Source organism: Ascidia mentula, chromosome 2 (assembly GCF_947561715.1).
Source record: "Ascidia mentula chromosome 2, kaAscMent1.1, whole genome shotgun sequence".
NCBI lineage: Eukaryota > Metazoa > Chordata > Ascidiacea > Phlebobranchia > Ascidiidae > Ascidia > Ascidia mentula.
Genome location: NC_138567.1, coordinates 15,264,183 through 15,277,616, shown reverse-complemented (window position 1 = coordinate 15,277,616; position 13,434 = coordinate 15,264,183). Strand labels below are relative to the sequence as shown.

At 37.9% G+C, this 13,434-nt stretch overlaps 2 protein-coding genes across 2 annotated transcripts; both read right to left on the bottom strand.

Moving 5' to 3' along the window:
• Positions 1-1,092: 1,092 nt before the first annotated feature.
• Positions 1,093-3,025, bottom strand: LOC145889821 (uncharacterized). The gene is made up of 3 exons (XM_082980857.1): positions 2,895-3,025; positions 2,329-2,433; positions 1,093-1,853 (listed from the first exon to the last, which is right to left on the bottom strand). Exons 1-3 carry the CDS (start codon positions 2,949-2,951, stop codon positions 1,647-1,649), a joined length of 369 nt encoding a protein of 122 aa, XP_082836983.1. The 5' UTR covers positions 2,952-3,025; the 3' UTR covers positions 1,093-1,646.
• Positions 3,026-10,177: 7,152 nt separating this feature from the next.
• LOC145890243 (uncharacterized) lies at positions 10,178-11,334 on the bottom strand. The gene is made up of 5 exons (XM_082981264.1): positions 11,326-11,334; positions 11,212-11,263; positions 10,924-11,141; positions 10,683-10,868; positions 10,178-10,450 (listed from the first exon to the last, which is right to left on the bottom strand). The coding sequence occupies exons 1-5, from the start codon at positions 11,332-11,334 to the stop codon at positions 10,418-10,420; spliced, it is 498 nt and encodes a 165-aa protein (XP_082837390.1). The 3' UTR covers positions 10,178-10,417.
• Between the last annotated feature and the right edge of the window lie 2,100 nt (positions 11,335-13,434).

Here is a 13,434-nt window from a genome sequence, read left to right as displayed (position 1 = left end):
TGCACTAAACAGCGTTAGTTTTCCGAAGGGATATGCATGACAAGGCGGTAAAGGGGCGGAATCACTGATCTCTATTAAACATCTCTATTAAGTGCTTAATAGAGATCAGTGGGCGGAATGGAAGTTTTTGAGAGGCTCCCATTCAGGGTTGCCATTTGGCCGTCTTCACGGCCAAATTCCAGAAATTTGGCCGTTTGAAAATCGGCCTGGCCGCGAAAAAATCGTTTGGCCGTAAGGCAGATATTTGGCCGAATTTCACTTGGTACTAAGTAAATCCACAAAAGGCATGCTGGTTTCAGGTTATCAATAGATTTGTGGACGATTGTGTTGTCATAAATATGTCTCACAAAAATTGTTACGTCATAAACTAATCTTGACTGAGTTGGCAAAGAATTATGCTGCAATCGTAATGTTTTAGCAACATAACCGATTTTGAAACCACTGATAAGCATATAGATAACAGTGTTTTAAACATACAATTTACGAATTTATTTCCGGCTATATAGTCGTTTCTAAAGGAAATCATCAAACTTATAACGTGATTTGGCCGAATTTTGGCCGTAAGAGAAAAAAAAGATCAAAAACGTGATTTGGCCGAATTTTGGCCGTAAGAGAAAAAAAATTTGGCCGTCAAGTGTTTTGACCATCTGGCAGCCCTGCTCCCATTGACGAAGACCCGACATCAACACTGTCAAGAAAGACCCAGTGAGACACCATGATGCCTACAGTCCTGTCAGAACAAAACCGAGATCTATGCTGGTCTATGAGACCAAAATAAAGGCATGATCTGTTTATTTGTGGAAAGAGTCGAGACTTAGAAGAAGTAATGCAAGTTAAAAGACGTAACGCAAGCGAAATAACTAGCGATGGCGTCAGAAAGACGGGGTGTAAATGTAAAAGAATAGAAAGCAGTTTCAAAACACCAAGTTGAAACAAAACTTTAAAAGGTGTCGAATTATAACAAGCCGAATTTCTCACTTCAGTTTATGTGGTTGTATATGTGTCGAATATTTGGATTCGGTCAGACAGTACAGTCTAGATACATTTAAATATTCGGTCGATTTCGGATATGGACACCGAATCGGACTTGGAATTGTGCTTTGTCGTTTGGATTTATACACGAAAATGGGATTGAGCGAAACAAGCACTGGGTATTGAGTAACAGCATTAGACTAGGTAGCTGCAGCAAAAATCCAAACCGTCCGTATTTTTAGGAACAAGATGTAAGTGTAATTATGTCAGTGGCAATCATGAAATAAAGAAAAACAATTGTTTTCATTTTTTCAGAAGATTGTTTCAAAATAGTGTCTAATTGTCAACCCAAAAAAATACTGCAAACACACAATAAGGAATTATTCGTCTGGGGTCAGAGGATAAGACGAGAAACAGAAAAAGACGAGAAAATGAATATGAATTATACTTATACTCGCCATCTTTGCATTTAAAAACATAATTTGTTCAAACTTTTACTTGAACCAAAAAACGCATCTCCAAATTCGTACAGGGGCAAATGACGAGATACGGACACGTTTCTTTCAAATAATTAATCTAACATTAAAAACTATGCGTTTTGGTCGGGACAAATCATATTATGGGGACATGTCCAGAAAAGTAATATTTATGCTAACTTGCAGATTATAGCTGTTCTATGGCATCATTTTTCGAGAATCTGAATACAACTGATCATATAAGTTTGTTTGGTTTTTCTTTAAGTCTTCCAACTTTGTTTTTACGTGTTCCAAAACATCATCGAGCCCCTTCTCACCAGATGCATTTGTTCTCTCTAGAAACCCCTCCGCTAAAAAATCACCATTGGTCTTTTTTATCAGTTTCCCGTGTTCTTTGCTCCAGTTCTGCAACATTTATTTTGGTTAAACTCGAATGCAGGGCGCTATATGACTTCAGTTATCATTGTTTTATTTTACAAGTGAACAACTTATGTATAAGCTATGTCAGAAATTGTATGACGTTTTGTTTGAGACGATGTCTCCCAAGACTGATGGTGATGTTTCACACAAAGCACGTTGGCAAATAACGGGATAGCCCTGAGCGTCATTTTCAAATTTTGTACTTGTTCCTAATGTTGTGCAGCCCTGCTTAATTTTCCTTGTTGCATTCGTAGTGGAAAGTTGTTTAAAACAAGATTGAAGATTAATTAACCTTACATTTATATATTTTTTTTAAAGTTGTGTGATAGCTGGTCACTGTCGTTCATGAGCGACAGGAAACAATACATTAAACCAGACGAATTATCAACTTCATTTTCTCGCAGTATCAACACACTGTTATCAATCTAAACCCTAGTTTTCAAATAACAGCATACAATACCTGAACAACAAAGCAAAGTTTTCCATAGTGCCGTAGAAAGGTATTAAACTCTTCGGGGAACTGGCCTTCAATCAAGTGGGCATTTTTGAGGATGAGATTTTTGGCCTTTAATCAAAATACACTGCGTTACCACATCAACCACATCACTGTTGCAAACAACACAAATATTTCCAAACCCACATGTAAGATTTAAGAGAAAAATAAAAAAAGTATAAAAACTGCGTTCAAGCTGACAGGCCTTTTGCATAACCGCACAGCTTTGAAGGAGCGCCTCTCATTATTTTGTTCTACGATCCAAAAAGCTAAAAGTTATAACTTAGTTTGAGTAGCCATGGGGTTCAAAAAGCAAGAGGTTTCTTAAAATATGTATATAACGCTGTAGTGCTAAAAAGTAAGATTCTAATATTTTTATTATTATGGGGTATATACTTCCGCACGTAAACTTACTAATTGTTGAGGCTAGTGTCCTTTTAAGGATGATAACACTGTTTAATAAAGATCAAGTTCTGATAGAAAAAATGACATGGAGCACCTGGAGATTTTCATTGGTTTTACATTTAGCTTACCTTTGTATCAAGTGGATAAAGTGTTTCCCAAACAAACTGCCGCCACTTGTAAATCATTTCATTGTCGCTATTTTCCTTAGCATTTTTCAGGTAAGCTGTCAGGCTTTTTTGAAAACCCACAACACCATTAAAAACTAGTTTTTCCACAAGACGGTTTCCGTACAAAGGCCCGTACAAGTGTTGAATCTGAAAATAATGCGACTGTCTTGCCAAGATGTTCAAAAATATATTGAAATTCACCTGTTCATTGACCAATTCTATTTTTGTGCGAATATCGTTGGTTTTTGCTTCGCGTCTCTGTCTGAAGAAACTTTGTGCGAATTGAATAATGGGTTTGAAAAGGTTTCCTGTTGATATATTTCGATATGACTGAAGCTAAACAGACAAGGCAAAATTAAAGCAAAAACATCAAAAGAAAGGTACACAAATAGAATTTTTCATAAACTAACATTTGGGTTAAGTTTCCTAGATTGACCCAAAATGCTCGAGGGTCTATGGATAAGCGTGCTAAATGGAGGATCCAGGATTTGTTTTCGAACCGTTGAAATTACACGCACTGTCTGAAAAAATCGAACCAAAGCCATTTTGTACAAACTTTGTTTTACAAAAAGACTCTCGACAAAACCCAACCGCTGTACTGAAACAAAATAATCAAAACAACTTTCCATGTTAAATTCATCACTTAATTACTACTTCCAAACTTGCACCAGGGCACCCGCTGTGAGTAGTTCCCAAGCTTTTAAACACGGATGTCATGGATTTAAGTCATCAAATGAGTTTTAGGCTTTAAAGCTCTTAAAACTGCCAAAATTTTTTATTATTTTATCCAGACTCTTTTTTATTTTATTTTACGACCTGAATATTTTGCCTCAAACTTAATAAGCGTTGTCTTCTTGTCGCTTTTTGTTATGATGTATCCTCGACTAGGCCAAGTATATGGCCGTGTTGCTGTACGTGCGTAGCTAAATATGCAGTGGGCAAAAAACATAATAATCAACAGCCGCACTGATGAGAACTTACAGGTCGAAACAGTGTGTGCACCCCGTCTGTAGCTCTCATTGAACATACAATGGGCAATCTCAAGCAAGTGGTTCTTTTTTTACTCGTTTAATTATTTTTGACCACACCGGTATTTGACCATACATAGGCAGGGCAGCAGAAAAACAAACTGTTATAAATCGACTTGGACTTTTTCGACTTCGGTGAGAAGCTAATTTTGGCGGCTTCATTAACGTATTTTACTCATTAGGCTACTGCTTGACTGACGTCATATGGTGCAATAGCATATTTTTAATTGTCGACGTAATTAGGCTCAAATGTAATGAAGTGGGGGAGCAAAATATTTGGACATTATACGTTTATACACACATTTTTGTACCACCGAAGTATGAAAAGCTAGTTAAAGAAGCACTGGTACATTGAAGGCATGTCCTATTGTTGAGCCGTATTTCGACAGACTTGCGTAGCATATAACCTCTGCACAGTTCATGACCTCGTCGGTTTACCAAAAGACCTGTTTGATTAACTTTTTGTTTGGCTGCAGAGTTAATGTAAAAATAGGAATCATTAAAATTAAAATGTCATCAGGGAGGGGTTCAGTAGCTACGGTCGAAAATGATTATTTGCATTTATTATACCAAAGGTTCACAAATGGTATGCATCGCGAATCACTGGTGCATCGTTTTAATATTGTGTGCGCGTTTGCTGTACGATTTTATTTCCACATGAAACTGCTTGACCTTTAAAGTGCAGGTGACACGGAAAAATAAAACATGTTAATTATTACTAAGAGATGTTCATAACTTTGAAACATTTTTGGCGAAAAAGTAGGGTGATACAGCGACTTGTTTCTGAGATACAGCTGATCAAAGTCGCATTTTTACCGCTGCGTGCGAAAGTGAGATTATTGTTGCGTGACGTCATAAAAGGCGCTTTGGTCGTGCGAGTGCTGGTAGCCAGCCTTATGCGCAAGCATTGCAACAAACAACAAACATATTTTGATGTTAATTTGAGCTGAAGACAGATGGCCGCTGTTTCGACCTAATATGGCTTATTTAGTTGTGTAATAATAAAACAGTTACTGGGACAGGGTGTCGTTTTGTCCATTCACAGCAAAAGATAGAAGTAGGTTGATTAAATTTTAAAGCTGGCAAAGACCTCCAAAAAACCGACCAAATTAGCTGATTATGCAACGTAACACTGTTATTCTGTCATACTGCCACTTTTTGTCCGTCAGTAGCGTTGCCTACGAGTTCACATCATAAATGAATTGATTAATTTGCCACAATCAACCACTAATGTATTTTTCGCAATATAGTTCGTAACTAGAAATGTTGGAATCATCAAATTAAAGTCAACACAAAGGTGAAGTTAAAGTTATGACATCACACCTAAAATGACGTCATGCAATGTCACTGAGCATTGAAACGCACCATCCCCGTCTTATCGAAGTACAGAGTAATGACGTTGCAGCTATACCCTTTGGTCGTCCGTTAACCAGGGACAAATAAGCCTTTGGTTTGTGACGTCACAGTGACATATTTTTGTGTGATGTAACACCTTGTCCAGACCTTCGAGGTAACGTAATCTGTGGATTCTCCTATGTTTGAAACTATTCGATATAAGGCGGCTTCTTCTTTGTGTACAATGCATTTTTTCGATGCGAGCGCCCTGTGTGATGTCAATTTCGCCTCAGCGAAAAAGGTTTACGATGTTTGGTCGCAGCTACTTTTCTTGCCGTTTTCTACATATGTTTGTTGTAGATGTACCTTCAGTTTTACGCAAAGTTGCCATGACCGTGTCATATGCACTTTAAAAACGAATTCTTGTTATATATAAGCGTATACACTCTGTCTCTTTTGTCCCAAATTGTATATGTATAGTTGACTTACAATTGCCACAAGTAATTCTGCAAAAAAAAACAACCCAGGATGGTGACAGGTCAATTAATGCCACTTTTAGATCTGAATGGCTTTTACCAATTTTGGCTGAACTTTATTTGGGTTGGTGTAAAAAAACGCTCCCAAATCAGTAATAAACTTTGCAGCAATGCGACTTGTTCATATTTAAATCCGATATTCTTAACCAGTGGTTCTTTATTGTTCTGATATTCCTCTTTCAAACCGTATTTCCAACTAGTGCTAAAATTTTGATATGTAGATTTAAAGTATTGCATTTTTACCGCATCACGTGACCAATTGCCAATGAGTGTACGACACACCGTGAATACGGAAAATAACTTTTCTCTTTCAACTACTTTTGTATATTTCGTTGCCGACTAATTACTAACCTACAGCCCTTTAATTTTCCACCGGTTTAGAATCACTGTTCTAAAGTTTATGTGCCTTAATATTTTTAGTCTGTTTAGTAAGCAAAAAAGAAGATAGTGATCAGTTATTCTTGGAAACACAAGGAAGTTCCATGTTATATAAGTTGTTAATCAGGGTCGCGTCCGAGAAAACGATAACGTCTTTATCGAATCACAGCACACTGAAATAGTTAAAGAAGACAACCTAAACTTTTGACAAAATTGATAATGCCGGTCAAAAAACCAATAGTTCCTTCATCCTTTCTCGTTTACGCATTGTATTTTTTTTTTATTTAGACGGTTTTTTTTTAGTTGGCAAAGTTGTTTGTACACGCAAGAAATTTATAAACAAATCATTTCTGATGTATTTAATGCACCAGCTATTTCAAAAAATTCTAATTGTGGTTCGTGGTCCACTTTTCCGTGAAACAGATCCTTTGATAGAAAATTCAACTCCTGTAGCAGTTTTGGTTTTCAAATCAACCTTCGCGCACCCATGAAAGGAATACGAAAAACACATTGTTGTTCATTGCAAATGTCGGTAAGATTACCGTGATTTTAGCAAATTGGAAAAGGCTCTCTGTCATTATTTGAATAATTTAAACCGAATAAAGCGATAGTAAAGCAAAATGGTTGTCTTTACGTAAAGTACTGGAAAAAGTACAGGATTGTTCTTATTAATTGAACTAGCCTCGATGGCGCATTAGGCAGCGCGTAAATTCGATCATCACTCGGGGCAAGTTTTTTCTCACAGGAAACAATGCCAAATGCTGCATTCCTGAAATTGTGCATGCAATTACATTCCAAGAACTCCAAAAAGGAGGAAAAGACGACCAGCACCAGTGTAAGATCTTTGTTTACGTCAGATTCGTCGGTCATCGATTTGCACTGGCTGATTCCTGTAGTCGCATTTTGACGTTTCCTCTATTGTGCACGACAAATCATGGATTTCGGGATTTTCAATGACTATCGACGATACAATTGATTTCGGGATTTGTGTGTTTAATTATGTCAGATAATTCGCTTCTTGGTGTCTCGACAAGAATGCTGAAGAACTCCGTCATCACAACAATAAACAAAAGATAGGAGAAGTTTTTTGGAATGCTCTCTTTACACTTCATGACAAAGACGACCGAAAAGTATATAACAAAAGTCTTTTCTCCAATATCAAACCTTAACTTGTGTTTTTAGCTGAACAGTATTGCATGCAACGAAGCGACGTAGCTAATGAGAACGAATTGTATTGTTAATAATGAATTAAAAACAAAAACTTGATCACATTGAACTAACGCGTAATTTTGCCTTAAATCGGCTACAGTAGGGTCAGAGAGAATACGAATCACCCAAACAATTTGCTCAAGTAAAAAAACTTAAAAACTACCAAGGTTTATTTAGCTCGCATAACCTCATTATAACTTCATATAGTTCACGGGCTTCGCAGCCAAGGCATTGCAGCCAAGGTGGATCAGCCCGACATGTCGGAGCGAGATCTGAACAATCAAGCTCCCGGTGAAGTTTGAACTCATAACCCTAGGCTACCCTGTCCCAACGCTCTGCCAACTAAGCTACAGGAGCTCAGTGGTTTCACAGGGTATGTTGTGGCCAAGGTACACTGGTGCGCAAGCACACAACTTGTCAGCCGACCTTCACTTACGTAGAGGATCTCCACCACCGTAATCACACATCGTAGAAGTTATACTAAGCTTTTGCATAGCAAGACAAGATCGCAGGCCCTTTATATAGGGCCTCTTTATTACTTCTTACGTATCCGGGCAGTTTTCAGAAACGTTGTACAGCTTCAAGGCTACTTTAAATTTTGTATGACTTTTGCAATCTGCAGTGCATCAGATGAAGTGTGTAACAAATCAACGCAGCGCCTTTTGACTCTCCAGAAGGAATTTATTGGTCAATTACTAGGTATAATTTCTGAAAGTAAATTAATTGTCGAAAATTTCCACTATAAGTGCAAAAAAGCCATAATATTGCAAAGCTGCAGACAGGGTGTCTACACGCACTGTTTCGACCTGTAAGGTCTCATCAGTGCAGCTGTTGAGTGGCACTGTGCTAGCTTTCACACTAGCAGGCACACTAGTCTCCACTTTGTGGTACCTTTCGGTCAACGTCGATCTGCAGGGTACCCTGTACTAGGTACCGAACAACAGAGACGACGAACCACTGTGGAGCGCACTATGGCCAAACGGAACTGCTTGGTAACCGATAGTGCAAAAGGCAAAAAACACCAATGTAATATATGTGCAAAAAAGCGGTTACCAAGCATTTCCGTTTGGCCATAGTGCGCTCTACAGTGGTTCGTCGTCTCTGTTGTTCGGTACCTAGTATAGGGTACCCTGCAGATCGACGTTGACCGAAAGGTACCACAAAGTGGAGACTAGTGTGCCTGCTAGTGTGAAAGCTAGCACAGTGCCACTCAACAGCTGCACTGATGAGACCTTACAGGTCGAAACAGTGCGTGTACACACCCTGTCTGCAGCTTGCACTAGAAGATTATGAAAGAACATGCAAAACCATAAATCTGTATAGCAAAATGTTCCTACAGATTATTGTGAAGCGAGTAGGCTAATCAGCTCCTTTAACCACTTCTGGTATTTCTGCTCAGTTCGTTTGCGTTTGCAGCAAATTGTTCGTTCTCGCAAAGTTATTCTTTTTAAGCTTGATGAAGTTGTGTTTAATCGGGTAATAAAGTTGGGATAGCCTTTGCAGTGAGTCGAATTATCAAGGTGCGCATGCAGTGCACGACTATAGGCAGCGGAGTTGGGATACATCTAATTCTTCACCAGCACTCATCCACTGCATTATTTTATTAGTCATCTGGGTACCAAGTTTGTTCGGGTTACTATACATTGCGATATAAGGCAGATTTTGGAAACACACACAAAACCAAAGTTTAACCAACACCACCCAAACCAACAAAAAATTGCACTGATTTAACCAAAAGATAGACACACAATTAGGAATGTGCTTTTAACGGGCAAAATACGTTTCGTCATTTTGTAAGGTACCAGAATACAACTTATCATGCAAGTAGGATTGCCTATCTTTCAACACTTTCAGTTTTGTTTTCACATGTTCCAACACAGCATCGAGTCCCTGCTCACCAGAAGCATTTGCTCTTTCATTATAATCTTCTTCGTAAAATTCACCATTGGATTTTTTGACTTTTCCGTTTTCTTTGCTCCATCTCTATGTAACAACAGCTTTGTTAAAACGCAAAAAACACGCACTCTAGATTTGACTTTAACAACCCATAATTTAATAACATAAATCTTGAAATTGCAATAGCAGTAGAATGTTCGCAAAGAATATTGAACTTATAAAGCTCCCCAACTTGCCTGAAAGCGTGTTGCACCTAAAGACAAAAATAAGCTAACTAATGAAATTTAATCGCACCCCCGACAGTCTTTCGGCGGTTATAGTGTCTATAGACCGCATTTCGGCGTTTCTACTAAAACAGTTTTGCTTGGGGAATCGCCGTCTAGTCAGTTGGTGTTGGGTGTTGTCAAAAAGTTAGTTGCAAAAGGATCAAAATGTTCAAGGGATTGTACAAAAAATACCATCATTAGTCATTTCATGTTAGGTCCACCTTGTACTTACGCATTCAGGTCAAAATTTGTTGCAGAATGGTTGCTTACAGCGCCCCCAGGAGGAATTTCACCCTGTGGTCGGACATTATTTTGGCAAAAAAGACTGCAAAAGTTGATTAGTGAAAATATGAGTCACAAAAACCTCATCCAACTTACAATTTAATGCCCCTACCCGTTTCTATGCTATGGCGAGAAACGTTGCCACAAGAAAGTTGTTTTTGCAGCCCCCTGGGCTTGTTTCTGCTGTCTTATAGAACATCCTCAGATTTCTGCTACTTTTGTCCAATGCAGCTAAATAGTACTAGTGAACCTTCATGGGTCACGAGCCACAGGAATTGTTTTGGGCAAAAAAGCAAATCACGCCGTATGTGTATTAACGCCAATAACCTTTAAAATTTGAGAATGTCATGTTTGAAAAACGTTTCGACAAGAACTCATGCTGTCATCAGTTAATTTGATTTTGGGGATTTAATACTGATATGGGGTCTATATAACAAAGGCCTTTTTTGTAATTTTCAAAGCCTGGTTGTCATATTGTTTTTCTATGCCCTGCCTTAAAGAACAGCACAGGCTATACAACACCTGAACCACATAGCCAAGTATTCCATAGTGCCTCAAAAATGTGACGAACTCCTCCGGAAATTCACCTTCAATTAAATGAACGTTTTGGAGAATGAGTTCCTTTGCCTATTTTAAAATAAACAGCATCACCAAAACAAATTTTAATCAAACACACACTGACACAATGTTGCTTCATTGGAGCAACATTGCACAAATTTTCCTGGGGTACGCTTCCTTTCATAGAATTTCTTTTTATCACACATATATCTTTTTAAGCACCGAGGTATTTGCGTATAGTCGCTTTATGAATATATTTACCTTCTTATCAAGTGGATAAAGTGTTTCCCAAACAAACTGTCGCCACTTGTCAATCATATCTTTGTTTTTATCTTCTTTAGCCGTTTTCAGGTAAGCTGTCAGGCTTTTTTGATCGCCCACTACACCATCAAAAGTTAATTTTTCTTCTAGGCGGTTTCCATACAAAGGCCCGTACAAGTTTTGAATCTAAAAATAACGCGAATTTCAGCCCGATTTGTTGAAACCAAAATTGTTGATTTACCTGATCATTAACAAACTCAAGTTTTGCGTGAATGTCGTCGGTTTTTGCTTCATGTCGTTGCTGATCGACGTAAACATATAAATGAACTATTATCGACCCCAAACCGAACACGACGAAAAATAGCCCGGTATGCCTCCAATGACCATGGTAATCACCGGAATCAGGACTGCACCCATGGGTGTTGCGTTTTCCGTTGATAGTTTTCGAATCACCGGTATCTGAAAACACAATATAATTAAAATGGTGCTTATGCGGAAGCTTAAGATTGATCTCTTGGCAGAAACTTACAATTGGTTTGAGGTTCCTGGATTTCAACAAAATGGTAAGATTGGATGTAGATCTAGAGTGCTTAAGGGTGTTAAGCACAGTTGGTGTTAAACGAAGTGCTTGGAAACCTCGGACCAAAGCCATTGTGAACTCGTCCACTTTTTCGAAAGATCTCGACCAAATGAACTTAACCCAGTTATAGCCACTGAAACAGAATAGAAGAAACTTGTCTTTATTTCGATCACCTGTTAAAATTAAATCTTCCTTGAATGCTGTTACAGGCCATCAACTTCACGCATTGATCCTAAATTCTGCATGCGTTTAGGCCTGGTTGGTTTGTTCGTTTGAAACAAGAAACAACATGCAAGTAGGTAACAACGCTCGAGGCAATGCAATTGTATTTTTGTTTACGGTTAAATACTAATGCCTTTGCCTACGCTTGGTAATGTGCTGAATGATAAACACAACGTGGGAGTCGCTTAAAGCTCCAACCAATCATGACTTGCTTTGTATTTGTTTCGTGTCGATGTTTGCAAAACTTTTAACATTTACCACAAGGCTTCCCAACTTAACGTTTACGACCTCTTTTTGACAGGATTAATTTTTTTTGCGATCCCTTATAGGTTTTGCAGTAATAAAAATTCTGCAATTTGAAAACATACAACAAGCATTTAATGTGTGTTGCTATCTGCAAGCAACCAATAAAAATAACTGTTGTGCTTGCTCATGTGGCTTTTACTAACCACCGTAACAATAATGTCCAATCGTGGTACAATGTTTGTTATTAGCCAACAGTTCTCAATGCCCGTTTTACTTGCATGGTTAACCCTATAATTTCCACAGGCCTGTTGGGCCAGCAACTATATCTTGTTTACTGAGAGTGCTTGCAGAAGCTTATGTATCAAAATTTTGTCATCTAAACTGTATTGGTTCCAGAAAACACAAGTTTGCAATGTTTACGTCACAGTAGGTTAATACTTGCATCAGTTTGTAAGACTGATATGTTTTGTAAGATCAAATAAACCAGTGAGAGTTCATCATACCACTGTCGGCCTGTGTAGCTTGCGCTTCGTAGGATTAAAGAATGATAAACAAAGTGTGGGAGTCGCATGAAGCTACGGAAACTAATCACATCAAATCACATCAGTTTGTATATGTTTCTACGCGAGTCTGTTGTCACAACTTTCTTCCGAGTTTTATTCGCCGTCGAGTGCTTTAATCAAAAGAAGTCAGTGAAACATTCTTCAAAACAGATCAGAATGATATCAACAGGTCCCCTCCCAACTGTTTGCTTCAAAGTCTTGCGATATGGCGATAGAAATACATTCAACTGATCTTTACTTATCAGCAATCGGAAACCATGAAATTGATAAAATTCGGGTGTTCGGTCCTGTGTCGGCTTTTTAATCTCGTTATCACTTAATGCTCACTACCACAAAAAAGAGCAATAAAAGTTTTCGGTTTTTCCTAATACCGGACGAAAAACATACTGAAGTAACTGGCACAAAATCCTAACAGTTTGTTTTGATATATAAGTGCATCGAAAATATACCTGAGGTCTGTATTGAAAGAGAGTGCCAATTGAGCAATGCATATCTTTTTCAAACAATGGAGTTACAAGCAAAAATCGAACCCATGAAAATCCACTGTTCTAGGGTGTCAACGTTAAAGCTAATATGCTACATATGTGTGTAAGACCCAAACGTGTTGTGAAGTCAAAAATATCAGAAAGAGCTCATGTGGCTGTCTGTCTATTCGCCTACGCTTGTTAATAATACGAAGAACGAGTCGCTTGAAGCTCCCAAAAAGATGACGTCTTGCATTGTATTTGTTTTGCGTCAACTTTGTTTCTAAATGTCTTGATCGAATCAACTAGAGTGCATCATTTGAAATAAATAAAAGTTCGAAATAAATAAAAACCATCCTGAATCCGACCCTGGTATATAACGCATGTTTGTTAAATGGTTGAACAACAAAGTTTTCTATATAAGTTCCCACATGATAGAATTGTCAATGTGTATCAGCCGCTCCCCATAAAACAGATACAAATTATAAAAAGAAGAAAATCTACACTTCTTAGTTCTGAACTGAAACGCCCCACAGTCGTAGAAATAAGTTCTATGGGCCACACATCTTTAAATTTTTCAGTTGGTTGTAATAATTCAAGGTTTAATATAATTTTTTGTTTAATATGGCCGAATTATAAAATATATTTTGTATACGGTAAAATATATACGGTATACC